Consider the following 26,411-nt stretch of genomic DNA (forward strand, 5'->3'; position numbering starts at 1 on the left):
GACACCGACAGACACGGACAGACACCGACAGACACCAACAGACACGGACAGACACCAACAGACACGGACAGACACGGACAGACACCAACAGACACGGACAGACACCAACAGACACGGACAGACACCAACAGACACCAACAGACACCGACAGACACCAACAGACACCAACAGACACGGACAGACACGGACAGACACCGACAGACACGGACAGACACCGACAGACACCAACAGACACCAACAGACACGGACAGACACCAACAGACACGGACAGACACCAACAGACACGGACAGACACCAACAGACACGGACAGACACCAACAGACACGGACAGACACGGACAGACACTGTCAGACACGGATAGACACCAACACACACGGACAGAGACAGACAGACACGGACACACACGGACAGAGACAGACAGAGACCGACAGAGACCGACACACACGGACAGACACCGACACACAAAGACAGACCAAGACCGACAGACACCGTCAGAGACCGACACACACGGACAGACACCGACACACACAGACAGAGACAGACAGAGACGGACAGACATAGACAGACATAGACAGACACCGTCAGAGACGGACAGAGATGGACAGACATAGACAGACACCGTCAGAGACCGTCAGAGAACGACAGAGACGGACAGAGACGGACAGACATAAACAGACATAGACAGACACCGACAGACACCGTCAGAGACCGACAGAGACCGACACACACGGACAGAGACAGACAGAGAACGACAGACACCGACAGACACTAATGGTCACTGGGGTCCAGAACCTGGAGGGTCACACTCTGATCCTCCTCCTGGACTGGAGACATGATCCAGTAGAGACATCAGACCCAGACCTGAAAGACAGGGGGCAGCAGAGAGGGCTACCTGGCTGATCCTGCCAGTAGCATATGCTTGTCTCAAAGACTAAGCCAGGCTCGTCCACACGGCCGGGACAGTGGGACTGAGAATGGCTCATCAATCAGTTGTGGTTCCTTTGCATCAGCCCCGTCCTCTGATCCCACTCTTCACACCAGCGTCTGACATCTGATGACATGACCACGAAGTCCATCATTAAACCAACGTGCTGTAATAAATTGATGATTTCATTTGCATCATAACAAACTAGAAATTAGTGTGCGTCACTTCCCAGAATACTCTGCTTCTCTCAGTCAACCTTGTCCCATCTGGTCTGTCCAGGAGTGTTTCCTGTTGACGTCGTGCGTCATGAGCAGCAGCTCCGTCCTCCAGTCACCATCAAACGTCATGTGACTGACAGCTGTCGCCATGCCAACGTTCTTCTGACAGATTAGCGAGGAGAAGATTGATCCTGCGAGCTGCTGGTAAACAGGAAGTGATGTCACTTCCGGACACCGCTGATGTTCTACTCTTCTGTGGTTTTTTTAGGTTTTGATTTTTGTAAACGTTGGATGAGAAAATCAAAACCTAAAGAAAATACAGAGCAGACGGAAGACGACCAAAGATTTAAACACCTTCATCACCTGCTCACCTTCATCACCTGCTCACCTTCATCACCTGCTCACCTTCATCACCTGTAACACCTGCTCACCTTCATCACCTGTAACACCTGCTCACCTTCATCACCTGTAACACCTGCTCACCTTCATCACCTGTAACACCTGCTCACCTTCATCACCTGTAACACCTGCTCACCTTCATCACCTGTAACACCTGCTCACCTTCATCACCTATAACACCTGCTCACCTTCATCACCTGTAACACCTGTTCACCTTCATCACCTGTTCACCTTCATCACCTGCTCACCTTCATCACCTGTAACACCTGCTCACCTTCATCACCTGTAACACCTGCTCACCTTCATCACCTGCTCACCTTCATCACCTGCTCACCTTCATCACCTGTAACACCTGCTCACCTTCATCACCTGTAACACCTGCTCACCTTCATCACCTGTAACACCTGCTCACCTTCATCACCTGTAACACCTGCTCACCTTCATCACCTGTAACACCTGTTCACCTTCATCACCTGTTCACCTTCATCACCTGTAACACCTGCTCACCTTCATCACCTGTAACACCTGCTCACCTTCATCACCTGCTCACCTGCTCACCTTCATCACCTGTAACACCTGCTCACCTTCATCACCTGCTCACCTGCTCACCTTCATCACCTGTAACACCTGCTCACCTTCATCACCTGTAACACCTGCTCACCTTCATCACCTGTAACACCTGTTCACCTTCATCACCTGTTCACCTTCATCACCTGTAACACCTGCTCACCTTCATCACCTGTAACACCTGTTCACCTGTTCACCTTCATCACCTGCTCACCTTCATCACCTGTAACACCTGCTCACCTGTTCACCTTCATCACCTGCTCACCTTCATCACCTGCTCACCTTCATCACCTGTAACACCTGTTCACCTGTTCACCTTCATCACCTGCTCACCTTCATCACCTGCTCACCTTCATCACCTGTTCACGTGCTCACCTTCATCACCTGTAACACCTGTTCACCTGCTCACCTTCATCACCTGCTCACCTGCTCACCTTCATCACCTGTTCACGTGCTCACCTTCATCACCTGTAACACCTGCTCACCTTCATCACCTGTAACACCTGCTCACCTTCATCACCTGCTCACCTGCTCACCTTCATCACCTGCTCACCTTCATCACCTGCTCACCTTCATCACCTTCATCACCTGCTCACCTTCATCACCTGCTCACCTTCATCATCAGCTCACCTTCATCACCTGTAACACCTGCTCACCTTCTTCACCTGTAACACCTGCTCACCTGCTCATCTTCATCACCTGCTCACCTGCTCACCTTCATCACCTGCTCACCTTCATCACCTGCTCACCTTCATCACCTTCATCACCTGCTCACCTTCATCACCTGCTCACCTTCATCACCTGCTCACCTTCATCATCAGCTCACCTTCATCACCTGTAACACCTGCTCACCTTCTTCACCTGTAACACCTGCTCACCTGCTCATCTTCATCACCTGCTCACCTTCATCACCTGCTCACCTTCATCACCTGCTCACCTTCATCACCTGCTCACCTTCATCACCTGCTCACCTTCATCACCTGCTCACCTTCATCATCAGCTCACCTTCATCACCTGTAACACCTGCTCACCTTCTTCACCTGTAACACCTGCTCACCTGCTCACCTTCATCACCTGCTCACCTTCATCACCTGCTCACCTTCATCACCTGTAACACCTTCATCACCTGTAACACCTTCATCACCTGATCACCTTCATCACCTGCTCACCTTCATCACCTGATCACCTTCATCACCTGTAACACCTGATCACCTTCATCACCTGTAACACCTTCATCACCTGATCACCTTCATCACCTGCTCACCTTCATCACCTGTAACACCTGATCACCTTCATCACCTGTAACACCTTCATCACCTGATCACCTTCATCACCTGCTCACCTTCATCACCTGATCACCTGATCACCTGCTCACCTTCATCACCTGCTCACCTTCTTCACCTGTAACACCTGCTTACCTTCATCACCTGTAACACCTTCATCACCTGATCACCTTCATCACCTGCTCACCTTCATCACCTGTAACACCTGATCACCTTCATCACCTGATCACCTTCATCACCTGATCACCTTCATCACCTGTAACACCTTCATCACCTTCATCACCTGCTCACCTTCATCACCTGTAACACCTGCTCACCTTCATCACCTGATCACCTGATCACCTGCTTACCTTCATCACCTGCTCACCTTCACAACCTGTAACACCTTCATCACCTGTTCACCTTCATCACCTGCTCACCTTCATCACCTGTTCACCTGTATCACCTGCTCACCTTCATCACCTGCTCACCTTCATCATCAGCTCACCTTCATCACCTGTAACACCTGCTCACCTTCTTCACCTGTAACACCTGCTCACCTGCTCACCTTCATCACCTGTAACACCTTCATCACCTGCTCACCTTCATCACCTGCTCACCTTCTTCACCTGTTCACCTGTATCACCTGCTCACCTTCATCACCTGTAACACCTGCTCACCTTCTTCACCTGTAACACCTGCTCACCTTCATCACCTGCTCACCTTCATCACCTGTAACACCTTCATCACCTGCTCACCTTCATCACCTGCTCACCTTCTTCACCTGTTCACCTGTATCACCTGCTCACCTTCATCACCTGTTCACCTGTATCACCTGCTCACCTTCATCACCTGCTCACCTTCATCACCTGTAACACCTTCATCACCTGCTCACCTTCATCACCTGCTCACCTTCATCACCTGCTCACCTGTATCACCTGCTCACCTTCATCACCTGCTCACCTTCATCACCTGTAACACCTTCATCACCTGTAACACCTTCATCACCTGTAACACCTTCATCACCTGTAACACCTTCATCACCTGCTCACCTTCATCACCTGTTCACCTTCATCACCTGTTCACCTGTTCACCTGTATCACCTGCTCACCTTCATCACCTGTAACACCTTCATCACCTGTAACACCTTCATCACCTGCTCACCTTCATCACCTGTTCACTTGCTCACCTTCATCACCTGTGGTGTACATTGAACAGCCAATCACATTCCAGAACACACTGTGTCCGATGATCACATCTGTGATGACGTGTGATTGTTTACTTTTTAAAATCATGTTTCCTCAGTAAAAGGTTTTCCTCTGATTCTGATCTTGTTTCATTTGTAAAGAAAAGTTCTGTGGATTTTGATATTTGTGATTTCCTTCATCTCTAATAAATTCAAATTTAACAAAACAAACCAGATTCTTTATGATCACTATTAATACAGTGGATTTTATTATAGAATAAAATGTTGGTTCGTTCATCAGGGACGACGATCTGTCTTTAAGACCTGGACCCTGAACTACGAAGCAGGATTTGTGGTTATCAGGTAACTTCAGGTTTAATTCAGAGTTTTCTGTCCTACGAAGCTCCTTCACTTGTTATCGGGTAAATCACCACGGTAACTTACGCTGAACAGCTGACCTGCTCCAGGTTAAGTTGGAGATAAGAGATCAAACAGTATAAAGCTCCGCCCACTGACCAATCCCTTCCTTTGAACCATGACATCATGTTCTTAGAGGGTCTGTGGAGCTGGTGTGGATTGTTCGAGTCTCTGAGGAGGACCAGGGTCTTCAGAGACCCACAAGATCCTTTGAGCTCCTCTGATGAGTTTCTGAAAGATCTAGATTCTCCTCAGAGGATGAACCTCTGTCAGCTGCTGGAGCCCAACAGAACCAGCCTGACCCGTAAAGTGCTCCCAGTACCACAGACTGCATCTGCTCCACTTACTGATACTGATGTACTGGGAGTGTTAGCGGAGGAGAACCTCACATACTTTAATACTTTGATCCTTTAAGTAGCTTCATCCTGTGAAATAATATAATTAAATACTAAACATTATAGAGGCAACATCATGGAATTCAAACGTTTCTCATCAGAAGGGTCCTTCACTTCACTTCCACGTCTTGTCAGTAAACAACAGATTCAGATCTCGTGGCCCCGAGTTATTTATTTCGTTCCCACACGTTATTATATCGTGGTCACATAACATATTATTACCAAATGCCACCAGGGGGCGCTGTAACTAACACATTGACAGAATCACAGACTATTTACCAGCTGTTCTTCCTGCATTTAGCAGCTGTAACTGTTTCTTTTATTCTGGATGTTTATTCTCCTCTGACTTTTATTATACAACACATGAGGAAAACCTGAGTTGACTTAACGAGTTGATAACCAGCGTCATGTGACCACTAAGCCTCACTGTGTTTGTTAGGTTCAGCTTGATAACTGACAGAGATCCTGGGTAAGTTGAACTCACTTCACAGTTCAGACCTGGTCCTGAGAGTCAGACTGAGGGACACAGACCCCTGAGCTCTCAGTGTGTGTGTGGATGGACAGATGAATGGATGGAGGTGTAATTAAATCCTCGTCCCTCAGCTCCGTCTGAAAGTTTGTCTCCTCCTCCGTTTCTGAGCGACATGTCACCAGGAGCCCGATGCTCTGGACTCTGAGGGGATTGGACGACTGCGAGTAGCACCCCCGGGCCCCGGGGCCTTCAGCCAGAAACACAGAGGCATTGTGGGATTCTGAGAATCTGAGAAAAGAGAGGTCAAAGGTCAATTCATTCTTAATGTATTTATTTGTGTGGTCCATGTCCCATATGCTACCATGGAGGAGTCTGAGTTGATGACCTATACTGCAGCCAGCCACCAGGGGAAAATCCAGATTATCTGTTTTCACTCTTTGGAGCCATCATGTCCAACTTTATTCTGATATTTATTCTGATCAGAGTTTTTTCAGTTACTCAGTTGATCCTGGTCTCTGATGGTCCTGGTCTCAGATGGTCCTGGTCTCTGATGGTCCTGGTCTCAGATGGTCCTGGTCTCAGATGGTCCTGGTCTCAGATGGTCCTGATCTCAGATGGTCCTGGTCTCTGATGGTCCTGGTCTCAGTTGGTCCTGGTCTCTGATGGTCCTGGTCTCAGTTGGTCCTGGTCTCAGTTGGTCCTGGTCTCTGATGGTCCTGGTCTCAGTTGGTCCTGGTCTCAGTTGGTCCTGGTCTCTGATGGTCCTGGTCTCAGGTGTTTTTTTAGATCGGACAGAAATCTCTTGTGTTTTATGGCTGAGACTCCAGGTCCAGAATATCTGGTCTAATCCAGAACAGATGTGTAGAACCTCAGGAATGTGTTGCAGATGACAGTAAAGAACAAAGAGGAACCAGTGGAACCGGTTCAGGGTCTGTTCTCCTGTTGACTCCTCAGGGTTCTCATGTGTGTTTGGACAGATGTTCTGAGAGGAGACAAGACAAACATCTGGACGGCTGCTGCTGGGAAAACACCTCAGGGTGGCCCTACCTGTGGCAACACACCCTGAGGGCCCCCGGGGGCCCCTGGGGGCCCCCAAGGACACAAGCAGAAGCAGGTCTGAAAGTTTGTGAATATTCAGCTGAGACTCTGATCCAGAATCAATCTGAATCAAGATCAACCTGAACCTGGTTCAACCTGAACCTGGATGTGCTCATATCTGAAGTGAAAGGGTTAAACTGTGTGTAAACACACACACACACACACACACACACACACACACACACACACACACACACACACACACACACACACCTGACCCCGCCCCTCCGGAACAGAGACACTCCGGGAAGTTTCTTCAGTTCAGTTCGGAGCCGAACTCAGGGACCGGGTCCAGACTGCGATCCACCCGAGTCATCTGGTCCTGACTCAGAGGACAGAGGACACACTGACCCGGGACGGTTCGGGTCTTTTTAACTTTTTTCTCTCGCTCGGATCCGGACGCGCGGAGGTTTTACGCGTCTCCAGGTCGGTTCCTTTGGACCATGAATCCTGTGTAGGATCTGATCCAGTTCTCATCATGGACCCGGTTCAGCTGCTGCTGATGTTGATGATGATGAAGGTGAGCTCTGATCTTTGATTCGTTTCTAAAATCATCTACTCTTTAATGGAGTTCTGGATGAAACACGACAGGTTGACCTAAATGAATTCGTTTGTCCACAGAGTTCTGGTTCTGATTTGGTTTTGACTGAGTTCTGGTTTCTGGAGAGTTTCCATTAGAAAAACAAGAAATAAGAAAAAACTAACTTGAGACAAAAAGAGAAACTTAAATAAATTTAAATGTTCAAACTTGTTTTACTAAACTTACAGATCAGTATATAATAGATAAGACAATAGAACACATGTTCCTCACATGTTCCTCACATGTTCTGCAGGTTCTTGATGTGAGAACAAATGTCTGAGTCAGTGTCTCTGGACATTTTCTGGAACTTTTCCTGCAGCCTCCTGGTAAAATGTCCATGTGAGAAAACAGCAGCGAAATGTCCAGACTCTTTTTTCTTGAGTTCGTGTGTGAAAACATCTTGAGTCCTCGTGTTCTCAGGTTTGAGTTGGTTGTAGTTTGTATCTTCACCACTAGATAACACTAAATAACTTGCTTAGGTGTCGTACACGTGAACATAGACAAGTGGACTTAATGTTCACATGTATGACACCTGAAGACGTCACTAACTCCTTCACACTTTAGAATTCACATAATGATGATTATAATGAATGTTTTAGCGCCACCTCTGGTCAGAATCTTCCCTTTGTGAACGAGTCTGCTGTTTCTACAGATGAGAAACAAACTGATGAAGAGAGGAAGCAGAGAAGCTTCACATGTGTCTGACACATTTCACATCTGTATGAGATCAGCCACTGAGCCACTGGCTCCGTACACACACATTAACATTAATGTGGTTTTTGTGATCCGATCTCAAGTGGACAGCTCTATGTTCCTGTACTTATGTCTTTGTAAGGACCATTTTAAGCATAGATCTACAGAGTGAGGACATTTAGTCCGGTCCTCACTTCTTCAAAATCAGTTTGAGGGTTCAGACTTTTAGGGTTAGAATTAAGTTATGGTTAAAGTTAGGGTTAGTCAGTTAGTTGTGATTGTTAAGGTCAGGGAATGTGTGTGTGTTGTGGATCATTGTTGATGTTGATCATCACATGTTATAAATTCAATTCAATTCAATTTTATTTGTATGTAAATCATAATATACATTATCTCAAGTTATCTCACATGTTAATAACACATGTTAATACCACATGTTAATAACACATGTTAATACCACATGTTAATAACACATGTTAATAACACATGTTAATAACACATGTTAATACCACATGTTAATAACACATGTTAATAACACATGTTAATACCAGGTGTGTACGGGGCCAGATGAGCCGCTCAAAACAATACTTGTATATTAACAAATATATAAATGTCAAACGCACCATAATAGAAACTCTATAAATATATGTATATTTGTAATATATGAATATTAGTTACTCAAATGTTTTAATTTTATTTAATTATTATTTTATTCATTTGAGTTGGTTAGTTTTTATGTTGTTGTTACTTCCTGATGTTTAAAGTCTGTAAAACTTGTTTAGTGTTTTAAACTTGTTAGTGTTTGTATCTTCTGTTGTAAATAAAGTTTAAACAGAACAAACAGTGGAGTCGTCTTCTCTTCATCATGTTTCCATCAGAGTTGAAGAAACGGTGGACATCAGAGGAAGCTGATTGGTTCATGTTGTTTGTTTACAGATGTGCTGCAGCAGAGCCACGGAGCCGAGAAGCAAACGTTACGCTGTGAATCCTCTGGGACACAAGTGGACTCACTACAACATCACATACAGGTGTGTGTGTGTGTGTGTGTGTGTGTGTGTGTGTGTGTGTTCAGGTTACATCAGCTGCTCTCTGTTTGTCTTTATCTCAGAATCATCAAGTTTCCGAACACTCTGAACGTGGACGACACTAAGAAGGCCATCAGCATCGCCTTCACCAAGTGGAGCGACGTATCTCCTCTGACCTTCTCAGAGGTTACTGATGGCAACGCCACGGCCGACATCACCATCGGTACGAGCAGGAGACGACAGGTTTGATGTTTGTGGTTCAGTTTTATAAAACACTGTTTGTCTGTGTCAGGTTTCTACACCTTCAACCACACCGACTGCTGGTGGTCTCCTCTACACCCCTGCTTCGACGGCCTGAACGGCGAGCTGGCTCACGCTTTCCTGCCGCCGCGAGGAGAAATACACTTTGACAACCACGAGTTCTGGATCCTCGGCAAGTCCAGATTCAGCTGGAAACAAGGTAAGAAATCAACAAGTGGCAGGAGAAAAAATGAAGAAGTGAAGTAGAACAGGATATCGTTAGCATATAATCGACACCACAAAAGGATTTACCGGAGATTGTCAGACCTGACGGCTCAAATCATTGATCAAATCATTAAAGGGGACATATCATGCAAATTCCACTTGGTTAGTGCTTCTACAGGTTAATGTGGGTATCTGGCTCATGTCTACCAACCCAAACACTCTGGGGGAAAAACACTTGCGCGTTTTGTTATAGTTCCTCTAAGTCAGAAACGTCATGCTTGAGCGACTCGAATGAGCTTCCTGTGTATTGTGTCGTAACAAGGCACTGGAAGTCTCCCTACATGGCCTTGGCCCATCCCCCACCTCATCCCCCCCCCGTCCCCCCACACTCGTTATGCCGGGTTTACACCGGACGCGGAAGCGCCGCAGCGAGGCAGCGCAGCGCCGTCCTCCAGCACGCAGCCGCCTGGCTGTTCACACGGGACGAGCATTTCTCCGCTGGTCAGCCCCATAGACTGTATATATAAGGTCAGCCCGCGATTCTGCTTTCTCCGCTTGTTGTTGTACCCGTTGAATGTCGGGGTTCGGGGGTAAATGATGGTCTTCATAGCCCCCCCCCCCCACCTCTCTTTCTCTCTCTGTCTGTCTGCTTGTGTGCTTGTAGTGGGGGGGCAGAGGGGGACATTTAATTATGTGATTGGGAAAATTAAAACTCCAGGACAACAGAAGGGGAATACAAAGTATGGGATGCATATTTGATAATTTATATCATATAAAATATGTAATTTATATCGTTTAAAATCATGGGGGGAGAGGGGGGAGGGGGGAGCTGGCTCATTAGCATTTAAAGGAACAGGCACTCAAAACAGGTCACTCTGTGGAGGGCTGTTTTATACAGGGTAAAAAGCTGTTTGAAATGATCCTTGTGGTATTTTGACCAAAGTATGTTACAGACATTTCATTAAGACCCCAAGGAACCATATCAACTTGTGGTCAAATGGGCATGCTATGTCCCCTTTAAGGCAAATCATCTCTATCGCCCCCTAATGTCAGGCTGCAGTACAGGTCATAAACCTCCTCCATGTTAGCAGATGGGACATGGACCAAAATAACGAATCAAAGTAGACGTTAATTAAATGTTTGTCAAAGATGGTTCCTGTCATTTCAGGTCGTTCTTATCTCACTGTTTGTTCAACTGTTCATGTTTCTGATCAGCTTGTTCCCGACCGTTATGTGAACTGATTCTTCAGGTGTGTGGCTGAACGACCTGGTTCAGGTGGCGGCTCATGAGATCGGTCACGCTCTCGGCCTGTGGCACTCCAGAGACCCTCAGGCGCTGATGCATCCCAATGCCACCTACACCGGACAGAGGAACATCGCTCAGGACGACGTGTGGGGCATCCAGAGACTCTATGGTAAAGTTCAACACCAGCTGAGCTAGAGAGAGAGAGAGAGAGAGAGAGAGAGAGAGGGAGAGAGGGAGAGACAGAGAGAGAGAGAGGGAGAGAGAGAGAGAGAGAGAGAGAGACAGAGAGACACATGGAGAGAGAGAGAGAGAGAGAGAGACACATGGAGAGAGAGAGAGAGAGAGAGAGAGACAGAGAGAGAGAGAGAGAGAGAGAGAGAGAGAGAGAGACAGAGAGAGAGAGAGAGAGAGAGAGACAGAGAGACAGAGAGAGAGACAGACAGAGAGAGAGAGAGAGAGAGAGAGAGACTATGGGAGGAAAAAGACACATAGTTAGTGACATGTAAATAAATAAATCAGTGCATGATGGGAGTTCTCCATCAGTCTAGACCTATAGCAGCAGAACTAAGGGATGTTTCAGGACCTGATCCAGAACTATGGACTTTATCAAAGAGGAACATTTTAAGTTTAACCTTGAATGTAGAGATGGTGTTTGACTCTAGAACCCAGAGTGGGAGCTGGTTCCACAGGAGAGGAGCCTGGTAGCTGAAGGTTCTACCTCCTGTTCTACTCTTACAGACTCTAGAACCCAGAGAGGGAGCTGGTTCCACAGGAGAGGAGCCTGGTAGCTGAAGGTTCTACCTCCTGTTCTGCTCTTACAGACTCTAGAACCCAGAGTGGGAGCTGGTTCCACAGGAGAGGATCCTGGTAGCTGAAGGTTCTACCTCCTGTTCTACTCTTACAGACTCTAGAACCCAGAGAGGGAGCTGGTTCCACAGGAGAGGAGCCTGGTAGCTGAAGGTTCTACCTCCTGTTCTGCTCTTACAGACTCAGACCCAGAGTGGGAGCTGGTTCCACAGGAGAGGATCCTGGTAGCTGAAGGTTCTACCTCCTGTTCTGCTCTGACAGACTCTAGAACCCAGAGTGGGAGCTGGTTCCACAGGAGAGGAGCCTGGGAGCTGAAGGTTCTACCTCCTGTTCTACTCTTACAGACTCTAGAACCCAGAGTGGGAGCTGGTTCCACAGGAGAGGATCCTGGTAGCTGAAGGTTCTACCTCCTGTTCTGCTCTTACAGACTCTAGAACCCAGAGAGGGAGCTGGTTCCACAGGAGAGGATCCTGGTAGCTGAAGGTTCTACCTCCTGTTCTACTCTTACAGACTCTAGAACCCAGAGTGGGAGCTGGTTCCACAGGAGAGGAGCCTGGGAGCTGAAGGTTCTACCTCCTGTTCTACTCTTACAGACTCTAGAACCCAGAGAGGGGGCTGGTTCCACAGGAGAGGAGCCTGGTAGCTGAAGGTTCTACCTCCTGTTCTGCTCTTACAGACTCTAGAACCCAGAGTGGGAGCTGGTTCCACAGGAGAGGATCCTGGTAGCTGAAGGTTCTACCTCCTGTTCTGCTCTTACAGACTCTAGAACCCAGAGTGGGAGCTGGTTCCACAGGAGAGGAGCATGCAGCTGAAGGTTCTACCTCCTGTTCTGCTCTTACAGACTCTAGAACCACAAGAGAACCTGTGTTTTGGGAGTGCAGTGATCTATTTGGATAATACAGTGTTATGAGCTCTTTGATATATGAAGGGTTTGAAGGACTTTCTATGTGAGGAGCAGGATCTTGATGTTCAGAGTTTTACAAGGAGCCAGTGCAGAGAAGCTGAGAGCAGTAATATGATCTCTCCTAGTTCCTGTCAGCACTCGTGCTGCAGCATCTTGGACCAACTGGAGGCTTGAATGTCATGACAACAAGAAGATCCAAAATATAAAATATATAGTTTAGTGCGTCAAAATTGTATGTTAAACAACAGTGAAGACAAAGTTAAAGGAAGTAAATGTAGGTAGGACCTGCTGCGTCAGTAGAATACTGCTGACATGATAATATCATGTATGATCTTGTCAGTTACACGTGTTGACCCATTGGTCTGCAGGTTGTCTGGATAAGAAGCGAGTCTGTGATCCGTGGGCTCGACTCGGCTTCTGTGAGCGGAGGAAGACCTTTATGAAGAAGAACTGTCCTCAGCGCTGTGACCTCTGCTATGGTGAGTCCACATCGCTCCTCTGTTCCAACAGAAACCTGATCCCGATGGTCAGGTCCTTGAACCGTCTCTGGTATGAAAATCATTTCCTGTCTCGCTCACAGAGCCTCTGGAAGCAGTTACCACACCAACACCGTCTCCAGCCAACTTCCAGATCAAGATGGTTCCCAGAGGGAAGGTGGTGGGTTTCCGCTGTGGAACCAAAAACTCTCGCTCTCCGCCCAAAGTGAGGTCAGCTGATCACTAACTCAGGGAGGAATTCAATTCAACTTTATTTGTACATCATCAAATCACAAACGGACATTATGTCAAGGCACTTTACAGAGTAAGAATATTGTAGAGCAACAAGCAGCACTGACGGCAGTGGAGAGAAAAAACAGCAACAGAAGAATGAACGTAAAGTTTGACAATTCCTGTAGAAACATTAAGATCAATAACTGTGAACCAATAACTTTTTCTGTCACAGCTTTACTACTAGTGCAGTACACTGTTTTTCCTGAGGGTGGTGCTAGAGTTACCGTTGTGAATGATCTGGTCATCAGTAGAAACTCACCTTCATCTTTCTCTGGCGTTCATCTGTCCTGCAGCTGGTTTAAAGACGGAGAACAGATCCTCGCCTCCGTCCCCGGCTACATCGTCTTGAAGGACCGAGACCTTCGCATTATCGCCAATGAGTTCAACGAGGGTGTTTACACCTGTCGCATCCATCGACGCGGGGAAATCGTATCTGCCAACTCCTGGGCCATCCGACTAAAACCAGAGCAGACGTCTAACAGCTGAGGAAATAACATGATGAACCGGTTTTTATATTAGTGGAACGACTCACTACGATTGGATATGACAGAAAGTCCCAAAAAGTTTTTTCACTCTGCAAACCAACAGAACCATGATTCAGTTTGATCCAGACCCAGAACACCTCTTCTGCTCTGAGGAACCTTTCACACCTGATGTTTAGGACTGAACTGAAGAGTCTGAAGCTCTGAAACAAACAAGGTGTGAGAGAGTGAAACCTGAGGCTCCATCATTGAATCGATATATAGATTTATAAAGATGGACAACATGTCTCCATTTCCTCCTTCTATCTCAGATATGGGCGCCGCCATCTTGACCTGGTGACGTCAGAACGTTTGATCGAATGAATTTGATCATGTCATAGTTTTTGTTAGCGCCCCACCCCCCCCCCCCAGTAATGTATGTGACATGTTTGTAGTATAAGTCATGTGACAGCAGCTCTGACATCTTATTGAATCTTTTATTTTTCAGTTGCTCAGTGTTTGTGGCGTCTCTCTTTTCCTCTTCTTCACTGAGTCGTTTTAAAAACATAGTCCTGTGTTTGACACTGATTTACCCATAATGCACTACTGAGTTTATTGCAGAGAAACATGTCATGAATTTAAATAAATTCAGTTTCTAACATTTTGATTGTCAACATTTAAATTAGTAACAAGTCGTTAAAATTCACCTGTCTCCAGGTGACCTCACGGTGACGTCAGCCACTGATGCATTGTGGGATACCGTCTGTTTCTGTCCAGACACTGACATCATGTGGACACTCAGAGCTACTGCACCAACCTCTGTGGTCAACAGAGCTGAGACTCATCTGTTTGTCAACCTCTAACCTGCTCTCTGATTGGACCAGAGCTCTGCTCACAATCACATGTCAGCTGTGACTATACACACGTGAGACGCGTGAGGAACATGTAAAAAACACGTGAGAACATGTGAACACATCTTTATATCTTCAGAAACGAGACAAACATCATCCACCTTCAAAATCAAACTTTATTGTGTGAACACAACTGTTCAGGTGAGGCTGCACACGGTGCAGACACACACCTGTCATCACCTCCAACCTTCTAATTCAAAAGACCTTCATCATGTCATCGTCCTCATCTTCATCCTGAGAGCCGTGATGAAGATGAGGAGGACGACAGACCTGAGATCAGCTCAGACTCGAACACACAAAGATTCAATTATTCTGGTCTGTTATAAAATGTGCCCCCCCTCACCCCCCCTCCTGTGGCACTGATAAGGCGTAATCAGAGGGGGCGGGGCTAAAGCACAGGTAAACAGAAAAAAGGCACGTGTGTGGCTTGTTTATAGGCAGAGAAACACTGAGAAGGTCAGCGGGCGGCGACACGTTAAATCAACAAAGATAAAGGTAGAGATGCAGACGGGGGCGGGGCTGGTCCTAAGGGTTGGTTTGGTCGTAGAGTACAGGAATGTTTGTTTGGATAAATGTAGGGCGGGATCACGACGACCCGTCTGATGATGTCGGCGTTTGGGGCTCCTTCATCTCCAGTAGCTCACTGTCGTGACCCCGCCCCCTGCTGGTGACATCACTCTACATGCCCATCCTGATGCTCTGGATGATCTGAAAAATGGCTGAAAAAGAACAGAGGAAACATGTTCAGGTTGAAGTGTGAAGCACAGACGTGCTAATGTAGCATTGCTCATGTAGCATGCTAATACAGCGTTCTAAAAAAACATCATCTTCAGCACATGACGTATTAAACAGGGTCAGCGCTCTGTTTATCTTTAGCCCCGCCTCCTCAGACCTGAGCTTCCTGTCACAGTGACACGATCTGACGGGTCAAAGTGACATGATAAGAACACAGCAGCGCCACCTCCAGGTTACAACAAGAAGAGAGGCTGATTTGATGAGTTTGAGTTTCCTCAGCAAACTTCAACATCTATTGTAAATAAATTCATTAGGAATTTTAGAAAGTTAATGAAATAAAGAAAGTTTGAATTAAAAGAAACTCACCTGAGCCACAGACAACGAAGATGAAGAGAGCGAGAAGCCATGGGCCCACCCCTTTATCTTCAGTGACGTTCCTCTGAAACACAAATCACCTCATTTACTCTAAACTACCACATCCACCTGCATCATGGACGGCACTGCAACACGTCAACTCTCAACTGTGCAACGCTTCATGTGTCATGTGTTATACATTCACTGTACATATTCTCACACTGTACATATCCTCTCTGTACATATCTCTCTGTACATATCCTCACTGTACATATCCTCACTGTACATATCTCACTCTGTACATATCCTCACTGTACATATCCTCTCTGTACATATCCTCACTGTACATATTCTCACTGTACATATTCTCACTGTACATATTCTCACACTGTACATATCCTCTCTGTACATATTCTCACTGTACATATCCTTACTCTGTACATATCTCACTCTGTACATATCTCACTCTGTACATTATCTCACTCTGTACATATCTCACTCTGTACATATCTCACTCTGTACATTATCTCACTCTGTACATATCTCACTCTGTACATATCTCACTCTGTACATTATCTTAACTTATTATTGATCGTTTGGTTTCTGACCGAATGTACTGATCTGATGGTGACGTCACGGATCATCATTGGTTAGTGATCAGTGTTCTGTGATTGATCCGTTTGACCAGAGACACAAAGTTATGATTGATTTCTCTGTTGATCAATGGTTAAGTTTATTGATCAAAGGAGCCTCAGTGGAAGCCGGCCAGACGTTACATTACAAACATCGTTACATTACTAACGTGAGTTGATTGGTTTGAGTAGTTGTTAAACTCACCGTTGACTTGACAACGTTTCCTCGCTGAGTGATGTTTTTACTGTGTTTCTCGTTCGCCATGCGGATCCTCTGTTTGGCCACCATCTTGTTTCAGGACTTTTAACGATGTTTGGACGACAATGTTCGGATCCTGGTGGTTTTCCTGCGGACGCTGACGGACTGAAAGAATCACGATCTGTCTACGTACTCAAAAAGCTAAAGCCCCGCCCCCCACATCCGGGCGGCATATACACGTCTGCGAAAAGCTGCTGCCTGTCAAAATAAGACTTCCTGTCTGCCCTTTCAAATTAAATCCACCCTCTCCTTGAAACTTCTTTTCACTATGACGCATGAATCACTCAGGACAAAATAGAACTGCGTAACAGTGGAAGTGTACGTGGTGCTTTCTGATGATGTCGCCTAAAGGGAGAAGATTTATATCTGCTCCCTTTAGGCGACATCATCAGATGTTCGGTTCGGTCCAAGGACAGAACCCTGTGGAACTCCATGACTAACTTGTGTGTGCATGGAGGAGTCAATGTTAACATGAACAAACTGAAATCTATGTGATAAATATGATTTAAACCAGTCTGATGTTCCTTTGATCCCGACATGTTGCTCCAGTCTGTGTAACAGGATCTTATGATCTGTGGGGTCAGATGCTGCACTAAGATCCAACAGGACCAGTAAGAGACAAGTCCATTATCTGAGGACATGAAAAGGTCGTTAGTAACTGTTAACAGCTGTTTCTGTGATGACTCTAAATCCTGACTGAGATGAAGAGACTTTTGATGTCAGCTCATAAAGAAGAAAAAAATTGAAGAAAAGTGATATATTGAATAGTTATATTTTATATTTTATATTCGACACTGTTCTTTAGTTTTGCTTTTGTTTTGAAACCGGAAGTAGTTTTTCCCTCAGTTGTTCTCAACAAACTTGACTAGCGACAAAACTTGATATTTTAATAAAATAATATTTGTTTTATGTCTAAAAATATTTTACGCTATTGTTGATAAATCGTCGCACGTGACGTCACACCGGTCGTATTAATTTATTGCTGTATTTTTGACTGACGTGTCACAAAGTCGGTGCCTGTTTGCTGATGTGGCACTGAAAGACCCGCCTCCTGCTGCTATGACGTATTTCCGGGACAGGATACTTTCTTCTTCCGGTTCTCAGCAACATGGCGCCTCCAGTGCCGCTGTTAGCAGGTGAGCGATAAACTTTCTCTAAATGAGCTGATTTTAAATGTGTTGTGATCCGAGTTCACACCGACACGTTGGTGAGTTTGTACCGGAAACACTGAACCTTCAGGCCGCTGCTGAGCCGCTCGTCTCCCGCTCTGGGATCCAGAAGCAACTTTAAACCAAACTTCACTCAATTCTTCCATCATGTGTGTTTTTAAATAGTTTTTAAACGTAAAGAGACAATTAAAATCATTAAAGTCTTCAGATCAAGTCATGTAATTTAAAAACACACAAAGATAAACAAGATAAATCAAGTTTCAAATGTGAAGCTGATGAACAGAAACACACAGAAACATGATCCTGCAGATGTTTCAATGAATAAAGTGTATACACACACATATATATATATAAAAACTCATATATACATGTATATTGTCAGTGCGTGGCTCAGGTGGAACGTCTCTGCTCCATGGTCCTCAGTGTGAGCAGCATTCATCCTTCCCCAGGTAAAAGCACCAGTCACATCCTGTTCATCATCTTCATCATCACCACAGTGGAACGTCCATTGTGTGTGTGTGTGTGTGTGTGTGTGTGTGTGTGTGTGTGTGTGTGTGTGTGTGTGTGTGTGTGTGTGTGTGTGTGTGTGTGTGTGTGTGTGTGTGTGTGTGTGTTCCTCCCTCCCTCAGGCACAACAAGTGTGTGACCTTCAGCAGAGACGGGACGTTGTTTGGCTGCTGCAGTGGAGACAGGTAACCATGACATCATCTGTTGTTTGTATCCATGATGAGGACGTAACTTCCCTGAAGCTAATCTCTCTCTCTCTCTCTCTCTCTCTCTCTCTCTCTCTCTCTCTCTCTCTCTCAGTGTCTCTGTGGTCAAATCTTCAGATGGCTCCATCATGTCGACCTTTGATCTTCCTAAGACGTCTCTGCTGGAGTTTTCTCCTCTGAACAGCGTCCTGGTTACCTGGCAACCATACAGCAGTAAGACAACAACATAGTGAGACAGTAAAGCTTTGACATGTTCCTCACTTGTTCTGCAGGTTCTCTATGTGAGAACAAATGTCTGAGTCAGTGTCTCTGGACATGTTCTGGATCTTCTCCTGCAGCCTCCTGGTAAAATGTGTGTAACATGTCAGAGTGAGTCCATGTGAGGAGACAGCAGGACAATGTGTGGAAGCTTCCCAGTGAGCGAACCCTCTAACACGTGACGGACGTGAAACTGGAAGAACACAAACATCTCAGGATGAAGAAGAGGAGCCGTACACGACGAAGACGTCAACTTGGAAACACGAGGAGGTTCCAGATCTTCTGGTGCTGAGGGCCGACGCCGGTGTGGATGAGCTGTAAACAACAACACTGATCTTTCCACAGCAGAGTTTATACGTCATGTCCGGCCCCCTGCTGCTCTACAGGCTCCGCCCCTGCTGCTCTACAGGCTCCGCCTCCTGCTGCTCTACAGGCTCCGCCCCTCGCCTGGATGTTCCCCACATGTTCCTGTTTGAACGAGTCGGACCCGACAACCTGCTGCTGCTGCTTCACAGACACCAACTACACAACATGTCAGGAACAACCTGCTGCTGCTGCTGCTTCACAAACACTGACTACACAACATGTCAGGACGATATTTTACAGAGCTCACGTCTGAAAACAGTTTAAGACAACGAGACAGTTCACAGTCTATATGTGTGTGTTACAGAGAGTCAGGACAGTCCTCAGGGTGACGCTAACCTCCAGCTGTGGTCGTTACAGAGTGGTCAGCTGATAAAATCTCTGTATCAGAAGAAGGTCGACTCCTGGTCAGTGTGTGTGACTTGTCAGCACATTGAGACAAAGAGGTGTGTTAGCGGAGCCATGTGCTGACTGTGTGTGTGTGTGTGTGTGTGTGTGTGCGTGTGCGTGTGTATGTGTGCATGCACAGGTGCCCTAGCTGGTCCGAGGATGAGAACATCTGTGTGAGGATCGTTAACAACGAGCTGCACTTCTACGAGAACAACGACTTCAGTAAGACACGGGTCTGGGCAATTCACTGAAAATGTATTGAAGGCAACATTTATTTATTAATTTAAAAGTTTGAAATAATAGATTTTTATTTCAATAATTGAAATGATGTGAAGTCATATCTCCCAGCCCCAGTGAGAGACCACCTTTGACTCTCAGCTTCCCGTTAGCTGCCAGCGCAGATGTTCGAGTTCTCGATGTGTAAACTTGGGTTTGTGTTTTCAGACTCCATCGCCAACAAGCTTCACATGCAGAAAGTGTCCGAGTTTGCGTTGTCGCCTGGAGGTCAACCCTGCAAGGTGAGGACCCTCATCAGAGTCTGTGTCCCCGGCTCCGTCTGTCCTCTCATGGCTCTGTCCTCTATCCCCTCTAGGTGGCTGTCTACGTCCTAGGCAGTAAAGGAGCCCCCTCGTTTGTTCGTCTGTACCAGTACCCAGTACTGGGCGGACCGACTGCGGCAATCGCCAACAAGAGCTTCTTCAAGGCGGACAAAGTGTACATGCAGTGGAACAAGAAAGGTGAGCGGAGGGTCGAGGATCTAACGTGACACTCTAAGGAATAAGTCCTGACATGAAGCTGTTTCCTATGAACGTCTCAGCTTCCGCGGTTCTGGTGACGGCGAGCGTCGAAGTGGACAAATCTGGAGCCTCCTACTATGGCGAGCAGACGCTGCATTACCTCGGTGTGAACGGAGAGACCGCTCTGGTTCAGCTGTGTGAGTTCACTTGTTGTTTTTTACAAAGTCTCAACTCAATGACGTGACTGAAGTTAGAGGTTGAATGAAAACATCATGTTCATCATTTTATAATCTGAAGAACAGAAAACGCTCTGAGGGACATGAAATGTTTACAGACTCTTTTCTTTCTGTTTTTGAAACAGCGAAGAATGGGCCAATCTACGATGTGGTGTGGAGTCCGAACTCCGCTGAGTTCTGTGTGGTGTACGGCTTCATGCCGGCCAAAGCCACTGTCTTCAACCTCAAATGTGACCCTGTGTTCGACTTTGGAACGGGACCGAGAAATGCAGCCTACTACAGGTGAGGACACACCTGCAGGTTCACAGATGAGTCGGTGGATCCACGTCAGATTTTAATCCTGTTTCCAGTCCTCAGGGACACATTCTGGTGTTGGCCGGCTTCGGGAACCTGCAGGGTAAAATGGAGGTCTGGGACGTGAAGAAGTACAAACAGGTGAGGAAGAAACCATGAGTCGCTGAGTCTAAAGATTCATTCATACAGTTTTAAATGATGTAAACGTCACTGCCTTCTAACTTCCATGTGTCCTTTACATTGGCATGTTGTGAAGAAAGACATCCACTAGAGGGCAGCGCAGTGTCGAGAGTTTCTGACAAAAATAACATGCCCAAGGAGGTTGTGATGAAGTTCCTCTTCCTCTTGTAAACGATGGTGGTCCAACTCATAAAGTCCCTCCTGACTAAGTTCCACCATTGTTGAAATTTCCTCCTCATGTGCTACGATTGTCTCACTGTAGCACACTGCCCCCTCATGATTTCCTGTGGTACTGCTATGTCTCGTCTGTACACGTGAACTTTCAGAAACAGATGAAATGAACGCAGAGTACGACCAGAAGGCTTCATCTGTTTCTTTAGATTCTACAGGTTAAAACAGTTTTGATCAGATCAGTTGTGACCTTTAACCTCTGAACCAGCTCAGTTGTCCTGCAGGTTGGTTCTGTGGGTTCTGTTGTCGCGGGATAGACATCTCCTGATGATGGACAGGAACCTGAACGCAGTCTGACCCCTCCCTCTCTTTTCAGGTGTCTAAACCTCAGGCTCCAGACGCCACCCTTTTTTCCTGGTGTCCTGATGGCGAACATGTCGTCACGGCGACCTGCTCTCCCAGGCTGCGGGTCAGTAACGGTTATAAGATCTGGCACTACACCGGCTCCGTGCTGCATAAATGCGACGTGGCTGCCGGTTCGGAGCTGTGGGAGGTTCTGTGGCAGCCGTTCCCTCACGGCAGCTTCCCAGAGCGGCCCGTGAATTACCAGGTGGCGTGCAGCGAGCTAGGGACCACGCAGGCCACGCCCACTCAGGCGTATCGCCCACCTGCACTGAGACACCTGCCGGCCTCGGCCAGCACCAAACTGGTGAGGAGACAAACAGGTGACCACCAGCGTACATGCTGATTGGTTCTGAAAACATCACCTGCAGCTCCTCCCCCTTTACCTTAAACTGCTGCTGTCTGTTTCACATGAACCTGTCTGTCTGTCATGAACCTGTCTGTCATGAACCTGTCTGTCTGTCATGAACCTGTCTGTCTGTCATGAACCTGTCTGTCTGACATGAACCTGTCTGTCATGAACCTGTCTGTCTGTCATGAACCTGACTGACATGAACCTGTCTGTCTGTCATGAACCTGACTGACATGAACCTGTCTGTCTGTCATGAACCTGTCTGTCTGTCATGAACCTGTCTGTCTGTCATGAACCTGACTGACATGAACCTGTCTGTCATGAACCTGACTGACATGAACCTGACTGACATGAACCTGTTTCACATGAACCTGTCTGTCATGAACCTGTCTGTCTGACATGAACCTGTCTGTCATGAACCTGTCTGTCATGAACCTGTCTGTCTGACATGAACCTGTCTGTCATGAACCTGTCTGTCATGAACCTGACTGACATGAACCTGTCTGTCTGACGAGGTCTGGGTTTTAAAAAATCGATTCTCTAATTTAAATTGATTTATTTAAATGATCCGATATTGATTCTTAAAAAGGAGAAATCAATATTTTAATATTTGCCTTTTCCAATGAGTGACAACATTTTACATAAGAACAGGAGCAACACCTCCTTTCCTAACCACTAAATCATCTCCTTCCCTAGCTACTAAATCACCTCCTTCCCTAGCCACTAAATCACCTCCTTCCCTAGCTACTAAATCACCTCCTTCCCTAGCCACTAAATCACCTCCTTTCCTAACCACTAAATCACCTCCTTCCCTAGCCACTAAATCACCTCCTTTCCTAACCACTAAATCATCTCCTTTCCTAACCACTAAATCACCTCCTTCCCTAGCCACTAAATCACCTCCTTCCCTAGCTACTAAATCACCTCCTTCCCTAGCTACTAAATCACCTCCTTCCCTAGCCACTAAATCACCTCCTTCCCTAGCCACTAAATCACCTCCTTCCCTAGCCACTAAGTCACCTCCTTCCCTAGCCACTAAATCACCTCCTTCCCTAGCTACTAAATCACCTCCTTCCCTAGCTACTAAATCACCTCCTTCCCTAGCCACTAAATCACCTCCTTCCCTAGCTACTAAATCACCTCCTTCCCTAGCCACTAAGTCACCTCCTTCCCTAGCTACTAAATCACCTCCTTCCCTAGCCACTAAATCACCTCCTTCCCTAGCCACTAAGTCACCTCCTTCCCTAGCCACTAAATCACCTCCTTCCCTAGCCACTAAGTCACCTCCTTCCCTAGCCACTAAGTCACCTCCTTCCCTAGCCACTAAATCACCTCCTTCCCTAGCCACTAAGTCACCTCCTTCCCTAGCCACTAAATCACCTCCTTCCCTAGCCACTAAGTCACCTCCTTCCCTAGCCACTAAATCACCTCCTTCCCTAGCCACTAAATCACCTCCTTCCCTAGCTACTAAATCACCTCCTTCCCTAGCCACTAAATCACCTCCTTCCCTAGCTACTAAATCACCTCCTTCCCTAGCCACTAAATCATCTCCTTCCCTAGCCACTAAATCACCTCCTTTCCTAACCACTAAATCATCTCCTTTCCTAACCACTAAATCACCTCCTTCCCTAGCCACTAAATCACCTCCTTCCCTAGCTACTAAATCACCTCCTTCCCTAGCTACTAAATCACCTCCTTCCCTAGCCACTAAATCACCTCCTTCCCTAGCTACTAAATCACCTCCTTCCCTAGCCACTAAATCACCTCCTTTCCTAACCACTAAATCACCTCCTTTCCTAACCACTAAATCATCTCCTTCCCTAGCCACTAAATCATCTCCTTCCCTAGCCACTAAATCATCTCCTTTCCTAACCACTAAATCATCTCCTTTCCTAACCACTATATCATCTCCTTTCCTAACCACTAAATCATATCCTTCCCTAGCCACTAAATCACCTCCTTCCCTAGCCACTAAATCACCTCCTTTCCTAACCACTAAATCATCTCCTTCCCTAGCCACTAAATCATCTCCTTCCCTAGCCACTAAATCATCTCCTTTCCTAACCACTAAATCATCTCCTTTCCTAACCACTATATCATCTCCTTTCCTAACCACTAAATCATATCCTTCCCTAGCCACTAAATCACCTCCTTCCCTAGCCACTAAATCACCTCCTTTCCTAACCACTAAATCATCTCCTTCCCTAGCCACTAAATCATCTCCTTTCCTAACCACTATTCCTTGAACGAAAATGTCACGAGGTCAAGGAAAGATGTGAAGGAGTCCCACATGTGTCTGTCTGTGTCACATGTGTCTGTCTGTGTCACATGTGTCTGTCTGTGTCACATGTGTCTGTCTGTGTCACATGTGTCTGTCTGTGTCACATGTGTCTGTCTGTGTCACATGTGTCTGTCTGTGTCACATGTACCTGTCTGTGTCACATGTACCTGTCTGTGTCACATGTGTCTGTCTGTGTCACATGTACCTGTCTGTGTCACATGTACCTGTCTGTGTCACATGTACCTGTCTGTGTCACATGTGTCTGTCTGTGTCACATGTGTCTGTCTGTGTCACATGTGTCTGTCTGTGTCACATGTGTCTGTCTGTGTCACATGTACCTGTCTGTGTCACATGTACCTGTCTGTGTCACATGTCTGTCTGTGTCACATGTACCTCCGTGTCTCACGTCTCTACCTGTCTGTCAGCACGAGGAGGAGCCTCCTCAGAACATGCGTCCAGGAGAGAAGAACCTTTCAAAATCAGCTCTGAAGAATCAGAAGAAACGAGAAGCAAAGAAAGCAGCGAAACAGGTGAACTGACGACCGGCTGACGGCGGAGTAATGACATTTGTTACATGCATGTATGTAACCATCATATGTGTTGGTAACGTGTTGATCTCTGATCAGGAATCAAAGTCTGAACCTTCACCTGACCCCGCCCCCGTCACCAACAGCCAATCAGAGCCGGGGAGTGGTGACCTGGAGACAGACAAGAAGATGAAGAATTTAAAGAAGGTGAGGAGCAGGACGGGTCACATGACCTGAGGAGCTCGGCCTGTTCTGTGCTGTGATTGGTCAGTTTATGTGTTTCAGAAACTTAAAGCCATCGAGGAGCTGAAGGAGCAGCAGACGTCAGGACAAGTCCTGCAGAAGAACCAGGTGATCAATTAATGACCAATCACCTTCTGTCGGTTAACGACCAATCACCTTCCGTGTTCAATGATCAGTGTGACAGTCGTCTGGTTTGTTTTGTGCAGCTGGAGAAGATGCAGAAGGAGGAGCAGCTTCTGAAGGAGCTGGAGGAGCTGCAGATCAGACAGTAGGGGGCGATGCAGGAGCAACAGGGCACGCCTCCAAGTCCCACAATCCATCACTGTCATTAACACTGAGGACGACTGTTCCTGAACGTTAATATTTTAGTTTCTCCACCTGAGCTCAAGTGAGCAGGGGGTGGGGCTTATCTAAGAGGCGGTACCTGGCTTGATACACTTACATCACATGTCCATCACCTCATGCCTCTGGAATTCTGGGAAATGTAGTTGATTAAAAAAATGATTGAAAGTTTAGCAGAACATTTTTTTGATGTGTGCGTGTGCATGTGTGTGCATGTGTGTGCGTGTGTGTGCGTGTGTGTGCGTGTGTGTGTGCATGTGTGTGCGTGTGTGTGCGTGTGTGTGCGTGTGTGTGCATGTGTGTGTGCATGTGTGTGCGTGTGTGTGCGTGTGTGTGCATGTGTGTGCATGTGTGTGCATTGAGCACAGATGCTGAAGCCTTTGCCAGTGTCACTTTCACAATAAAACCCTGCAGGCTGGTTAGAATTTGTGTCTTCAAGTTCATCCAGCACTGCAAAGTGTCCTCCAGCTGCAACAGACAGATGTTCTCCTGTTGCAACAGACAGATGTTCTCCTGCTGCAACAGACAGATGTTCTCCTGCTGCAACAGACAGATGTTCTCCAGCTGCAACAGACAGATGTTCTCCAGCTGCAACAGACAGATGTTCTCCAGCTGAAACAGACAGATGTTCTCCTGCTGAAACAGACATGTTCTCCTGCTGAAACAGACAGATGTTCTCCTGCTGAAACAGACAGATGTTCTCCTGCTGCAACAGACAGATGTTCTCCAGCTGCAACAGACAGATGTTCTCCAGCTGCAACAGACAGATGTTCTCCAGCTGCAACAGACAGATGTTCTCCAGCTGAAACAGAGAGATGTTCTCCTGCTGAAACAGACATGTTCTCCTGCTGAAACAGACAGATGTTCTCCTGCTGCAGCAGACAGATGTTCTCCTGCTGCAACAGACAGATGTTCTCCAGCTGCAGCAGACATGTTCTCCAGCTGCAGCAGACAGATGTTCTCCTGCTGCAA

The 26,411-nt window shown here is 46.7% G+C and overlaps 3 protein-coding genes and 1 long non-coding RNA gene across 5 annotated transcripts; 2 read left to right on the plus strand and 2 right to left on the minus strand.

Moving 5' to 3' along the window:
- Positions 1–1,438: 1,438 nt before the first annotated feature.
- On the minus strand, positions 1,439–4,782 carry LOC117772511. Of its 2 annotated transcripts, none has more exons than XR_004615790.1 (3): positions 4,570–4,782; positions 4,416–4,449; positions 1,439–1,557 (listed from the first exon to the last, which is right to left on the minus strand). It is a non-coding gene; the product is annotated as an uncharacterized LOC117772511 (long non-coding RNA). The 2 variants fall into 2 exon arrangements; XR_004615789.1 differs by having other exon boundaries at positions 4,519–4,782.
- A 2,392-nt stretch (positions 4,783–7,174) lies between these two features.
- Positions 7,175–15,387, plus strand: mmp23bb (matrix metallopeptidase 23bb). The gene is made up of 8 exons (XM_034603640.1): positions 7,175–7,459; positions 9,149–9,240; positions 9,321–9,460; positions 9,530–9,697; positions 10,953–11,117; positions 13,028–13,138; positions 13,240–13,366; positions 13,723–15,387. Exons 1-8 carry the CDS (start codon positions 7,418–7,420, stop codon positions 13,913–13,915), a joined length of 1,038 nt encoding a protein of 345 aa, XP_034459531.1. The 5' UTR covers positions 7,175–7,417; the 3' UTR covers positions 13,916–15,387.
- Positions 14,900–16,927, minus strand: LOC117772505 (stress-associated endoplasmic reticulum protein 1). The gene is made up of 3 exons (XM_034603688.1): positions 16,728–16,927; positions 15,903–15,975; positions 14,900–15,520 (listed from the first exon to the last, which is right to left on the minus strand). Exons 1-3 carry the CDS (start codon positions 16,809–16,811, stop codon positions 15,480–15,482), a joined length of 198 nt encoding a protein of 65 aa, XP_034459579.1. The 5' UTR covers positions 16,812–16,927; the 3' UTR covers positions 14,900–15,479.
- Positions 16,928–17,820: 893 nt separating this feature from the next.
- Positions 17,821–25,616, plus strand: eif2a (eukaryotic translation initiation factor 2A). Its single transcript, XM_034603622.1, has 16 exons — positions 17,821–17,917; positions 18,333–18,399; positions 18,580–18,642; positions 18,758–18,876; positions 19,592–19,691; positions 19,814–19,896; positions 20,119–20,192; positions 20,267–20,411; positions 20,492–20,608; positions 20,773–20,929; positions 20,998–21,082; positions 21,669–22,001; positions 24,753–24,857; positions 24,954–25,061; positions 25,140–25,205; positions 25,304–25,616. The coding sequence occupies exons 1-16, from the start codon at positions 17,890–17,892 to the stop codon at positions 25,367–25,369; spliced, it is 1,716 nt and encodes a 571-aa protein (XP_034459513.1). The 5' UTR covers positions 17,821–17,889; the 3' UTR covers positions 25,370–25,616.
- Positions 25,617–26,411: the final 795 nt, after the last annotated feature.

The sequence above is a fragment of the Hippoglossus hippoglossus genome, chromosome 13 (genome assembly GCF_009819705.1).
Source record: "Hippoglossus hippoglossus isolate fHipHip1 chromosome 13, fHipHip1.pri, whole genome shotgun sequence".
Taxonomy (NCBI): domain Eukaryota; kingdom Metazoa; phylum Chordata; class Actinopteri; order Pleuronectiformes; family Pleuronectidae; genus Hippoglossus; species Hippoglossus hippoglossus.